This window comes from Limulus polyphemus, unplaced genomic scaffold (assembly GCF_000517525.1).
Source record: "Limulus polyphemus unplaced genomic scaffold, Limulus_polyphemus-2.1.2 Scaffold143, whole genome shotgun sequence".
In the NCBI taxonomy this organism is placed as follows: Eukaryota; Metazoa; Arthropoda; class Merostomata; order Xiphosura; family Limulidae; genus Limulus; species Limulus polyphemus.
Genome location: NW_013665753.1, coordinates 656,932 through 662,831, shown reverse-complemented (window position 1 = coordinate 662,831; position 5,900 = coordinate 656,932). Strand labels below are relative to the sequence as shown.

The 5,900-nt window shown below is 30.9% G+C and overlaps 1 protein-coding gene across 2 annotated transcripts in view; it reads right to left on the bottom strand.

The window, feature by feature from the left end:
- Positions 1–3,528: 3,528 nt before the first annotated feature.
- LOC106474886 (protein Wnt-11-like) overlaps positions 3,529–5,900 on the bottom strand; it is a 25,723-nt gene continuing 23,351 nt past the window's right edge. For both annotated transcript variants that reach the window (XM_022380146.1, XM_013935585.2), the window contains exon 5: positions 3,529–4,170. In XM_022380146.1, the coding sequence (XP_022235854.1) occupies positions 3,996–4,170 (175 nt within the window). In that variant the 3' untranslated portion in view covers positions 3,529–3,995. The remainder of the gene's footprint in view (positions 4,171–5,900) is intronic.

Here is a 5,900-nt window from a genome sequence, read left to right as displayed (position 1 = left end):
ATCAAGTGCCTCGTAAGGTTTCTTCCAGCTTTTCACTTTATATACTTTCGGAAGCGCAATTTATTATAATACATTGCACACACACTTCCAATCAATTTTCTACAATATGCACTCTAATGACCATTGAAGTCGTGATTCTTCCTCTTTCCATCTATGATAAGTTATTTTTGGAACGGGTTATTGGCTATCTTATGGCATTATTGAACGTTCTTCGCATGGTTCAGTAAGAATTAATAAAGTTCTGACCACTTTTAAATGGAATTGGTGAACTGTAACAAAGTCTGAGGTTTATTGCGTTTTGTAAGCCTACCCAATCGTCTTTTCCGTTGCCACTCGCCTGCAGCTGGTAGACACAGTTTTTCCTGGATGCAGACGTTGGTACAACTTGACAAATGTGCTTTTAGGAGCCACCAAAAACAACACTCTTCAAATTGGTTACAACGTTCCTGCACTAATTCTCTGACTCCTTGAAAATTAAAGAGAATCTTCCCCTCACTCACTCATTATTTCGTAATCTGTTTTACAAACGCAAATAAATTGATTGGCTAAGAAATGTAGGTAACAATAAAGTGGGAATTTGATATATATTTGAAGACTCTTTAAAACAAACAATCTATAAGTCCTCCAGCTTATTGAACTTTGTTTTCAATTAAAGGATAACCTTTCTAGTATCCTTACAGCCTCCTATCATTGGTTGACGGAAAAAAATCCGATAAAACAAAAAAAAACAGAAATTCACTTTTACACCATCAACATTTCTAGATTGTAGTTATACTTCTTTGAATGAATATCTATTTTGAATTATATTATATAAAATGTGAAAATTAAATAATAAGAAAACAAAAACGTACGATTTTGACGTCACAAGATAGTGATTTTAAACTAAAAGTATTATAAACACCCGTGACTCCTTATTTGGAGAAATATTAGCTCTTAGTTTCTATGTTCAATTTCAATTAGAATTAGGCTTTAAAAACTTGTAATAACTAAACTAGGTTGGGAGATAGGATACACTATTGTTACTGGTTTTGATATACTATATAAATTATGTGGTTTTGATATTAAATACACAATATTATAATTTTTTTAAAGAGTATGTGCATTAAGAAAAATCGTTATAACTAGCTTTGAATGGACAAAATTATTGTTACAACTGATCTTCATAAAACATGATAATTTTTATAGGACAAAATAGTTTTCGTAATTGTTTTAGATATAGCTATATCGCGGAAAACGGTTGTTGTAGATTGCTTCTGTAAGACAAATATTGTTATGACTGGATTATACAGCGCAGAATAATTAATTCTGATTCATTACAAAGACCGTAATAAGTTGTTTTTTGTATGGATTATTGTAACCCATTTTCATAGAGTAGAGGAACTGTTATAGCTTTGACAGATCAGAACAAGACAATGGCATGTTTAGTCGACGTTAATAAATTTCTACTTTTGATTTGAACGCTATTGTGATATTATTTTACAAGTTGAAACCAAAATTAATCAAACTTCGTGTAACTGTTCTTCATTTAAACCTGAAACATTTGTACCTTAGAATGTGACCAGAAGTACAAATGTCAATGTGAAAATAACGTTCTAATGTAGTATGTTTCGTTTAGTAGAATTACTAATGTGTACTATAGTATTTTACTGATTCTATCTTAGTGTTTACATTTATTAGCTGCGGCATAACAACACATAGAACGACTCTTGTTTTTTTTATTTTCAAACTTTTAGCTCATAGCTCGGCCATCTCTTGACCGATTTGAGATCTAATTACAGTTTTGGACTCAGGAGATCAAATCCTTTCGATTGATTATTTAACCACGCCCAATAACTCATAGATTAATTGTCTCCAATCCTGCCTAAAAGAATTAAGTGCCGCGGCTATTGAGGATTCCCTCTTGTTTTTTGTTTTTTTGAAAATATCGCTTGGTTTCTTCAAACTCACTCTTTTTACGCGTAATTTTAAACGATGTGATTAAAACATGTGACGGATTTATTATTCTATATATATTTTAATATCGATGTTTGTTTCAATTTAATTTATATTTAGAAATGTACATAAATTATACTGTTAAATATGCATTGCGTAACTCCTGCCTATTCTCTAAAGTTGTAGAAGATTTTCGAGTGTAAGAATCAACAATATATGTGTGTGCGTAAACACTAATGCAGCTTTGTATTGTTACGTAATCTGAATTTTCGAGAAACTCTCCACACGCTTATAAATATAATTAACGCGACGCGCTAAAAAACAGTATCTAGTTTTGAGTTGCTGTAAATGGTGTGCTACAAACTTCGTAGGCTACAAACCATTTAACTTCAGTGGATTCACATCAGACATTAGTATTTTTACGAAAACATTACCTAACGTCATTAGTGGAAACTCGACCTGTAATCGGCGTGTGATCAATGAGAACTACAGGGCTGGCTAGCTCCCTGCTAGTGAATTATACCTACATCAACTCGAAATTAACTCGCTCATCTTGAACCCTTGATAAGATATCAAGGAAGTTCCAGACTAGAAAGAGGACTTTATATTGTTTGTAAGTTTGTAAAACTTTTGTATATAAATCATTGTTTGTAATAACTATTATTGTAAATTGTATTATTGTTTGTATATTAAAACATTTGTATAAAACAAAGAAAACTGTGTGTATCAATATTGTTGGCAAATATCAGAAATTGGATATACATCGGCATTTATTTAAATACTAAATCCAAAGTACAAGTTAACAGTTTTAGGTTATTAGAAATTGTCATACGTAACAAACAACAATCTTTTCTCATGAAATTATGAAAATTCAGAGGTTACATGGCCTTACTACTGACAGTTTCACCTTTTTAGATCTAATTGGATTACTTACTTATTTCTCTGTGTTTTGACACAAATAATTTAGAACAAGCGAGATTCATATAGTGTTGTGCATAAATGTAACTTAGTTAAAATTAAACACAATTTATGATATAGTTATTTTTAAATTCACTACCTTTGGCGAATTTTATAGGAGGGTCAACATCCTAGGAACATCAAGTTTTATACTGATATTCAGAAGCCTTCTACTCAGCACATATTCAAGATCTTATATAATCACTCAGACTGTTAAATATAACCCTGAGTTTCTCAACACTTGTGAAGTTATAATGAAGAGAATGTACCTTATTGCATCCAAGTTCTGCAAGTTTTGCAAAAGTTTTTTGTATTATTGTTATTGATATATTTGCTGTTGTTGAACCAAGTTCTCCAGTTGAAGTTATTATTACTATTAGTTGAAGACATGTTCTGTGACTCTTGAAAAAAAGTTCACAACATTATATTATTAGTGACATCTTAGTTATTGAATCAAGTTGCTCAGTTGAAGTTATTATTATTAGTTGAACTCAAGTTCTGTGACTCTTGAAAACGTTCACACAATTATAATATTAATGATATATTTGTTGTTGCATCAATCTTATGTTAATTTTACACGTAATAACGATGATAACATTCGTGGTATTTTTGTTATTGAATCAAAATCCGCAAGCCTCATACAAGTTGTGAATTTTATTGTTCGTGGCATTTTTATCTATGATTCAAGGTTTTCTAGATCTTACTTAATAAAATGACAATAACATTGTTCAAAGCATTTCTATTGTTGAATCAAAGACCACAGTTTTCACACATGTAAACAGTTTTGTTAATTATCATAATACTATTTTCACTGTTGAATCACAGTCCACGAGAATCACACATGTGAATAATTTTATTACCTTAATGCTATTTTTTACTGATGAATCTAGTTTTCGTACATCTCACATGAGCTGATGTTAATACCATTTTTGATACTTTTGTTCTTTCGGAAAGGCTTTTTCTATCTTCTACAAGTCTTATCATTGTTAGTGATTTCTTTGTTTTAAATAGCACAACAGCTCTCACAAGGGTTAGCGGTATCACTGTTGTTGGATTTTTAATATTAAGGAACTGTATAAGTCGTCCATCAGTTAATTTTATTATTGTTAATGGCACCTTTGTTGCTGAATCAAATATTTGCATGTCCTGCACGTGACATAGCAGCACCAATTATATTTGCAATGACAACGTTCTGACTTTTCAATGGTTTCACTGTTAAATCCCCGCCCACAGCACATGGAATCACACCCATCTGTCTCAGTTGAGCTACTGTTACAAAACCTAAAACAGGAAATGAAAATTAAACTTTAGAAATTCATTTTTTGAACAAACTATACTGTTGAAATACGGTTCTTATACTTATACAACTAAATCATAATGTTTATAAAAAAAAATGTATTACAATTAAATAAAGCAAGCTGAATGTATTCTTATCATGGGACTTCTTTCAAGAACAAAATGGCAATAAATAATTATTGATATATGGGGATTATTATAAAAAATATTATTTAACATGATTATATTTCCAAAAGCACTTGTCCCTTGGAAAGAAATTTCGTCAGAGGCAGATTGGAAATCACACACTATATTCAGAAAAGTGAGCAAATGAAACACGTGTTTCAAAAAAACTGTCGCAAAAGGTGTTAAGCATAATTTCTGTTATTCTCAATCAATACATTAAATCCATCACTAAACAAAGCTACTCTGTGTCTCGTCTATCCTCGACACTGTTCATTCATACTTGCTGTTTCCTGCACATTTATTCAAATAATAAGCCCTGTGTTGTTAAAAAAGACAGAGAAAGAAGATGATATAAAAACAATGAAATCTTGTGATAAAACCGATTTGAGTATGCAGCATATATAATAAGTATAACATGCTGTTCCAGTCTTTCCTGAACGATTTTCAATGTCCCTCTGGTGAAAGTTAGTTCCACTAAAACAAATAGTTTTAAAGTGATAAACATTTTAAATATGGGGTTTCCTTTATAATGACAAAGTATTTGTTTTGCTAAAAAATAAACTTTGTAAACATTACTTAATTAAAATTATCAGATAAGAATTAATTAAACTATGTAAGAAACGAATTCTTTATAACAACTTGGTAAAAGTGAGAAATGTCTGATATATCATGCTACATGAAAATATAATAATTATGTCGGCCGGCCACCAAACAATTAAGAAATAATTTTCACGCCCTGCACACTAGAGTAAAGAACAGAATGGATATTTTAAAAGATTAGAGTGGAAGAAAAATTATATGTTTAATGTGCTACTTATAATTTTTATCTAACATTAAGTTTGTTAATATAAGACAGAAGAGTTTGTTGTTGTTTTAAGAAAGACATTCTAAGGTGAAATATTTCAAGTTATTTTAAGGCTAGTGGCCTCGATATTTAGCAGGTTGAATGACAGTTGATTTCAATAAGGAACATAATTTGATGTCTTAATGAGTATGTTTGATTAAAACACGAAACACCCTTGGTGCACAGGAGAATCGTATATCAACAAGGAAATGTGTTAGAAAAAATATAGAATGACATAAATAAAATGGGTCAAAAATTACATTTCACCAAAGTAATCCAGAACACACCGTAACAGTTGTCAAACAGTTTGCTAATAGAACTAGTGCCTCAACTACTATTATGTCTGTTGTATCCCAGCCAGCCTGAAGATCCCTGTTGTTGGTCGAAAAATCTCGTCGGCATTGGATATAGCAGATAAAGTGTGGTTGACATATTATTATACATTCTTCTTTTCACTCAGAAGTTCTTATTAATAGTAAGTTAAAAGTTAAGTATTCTGCTAACAGTCATGCGTTTTTTACTTGTCTGTTCATATTGCTATATTTTATCAAAACTTGTCACTATCTTTTGTGTCACAGTACACGTTTTAATCATGAGCCCAATGCTTACTATCACAGCGAATAGGTACAATAACGATGTTCTAGTGTATTAGAAATATGATCGCGAGATTATATCCGTGTATCTTAATATAATATTGTTACGACAG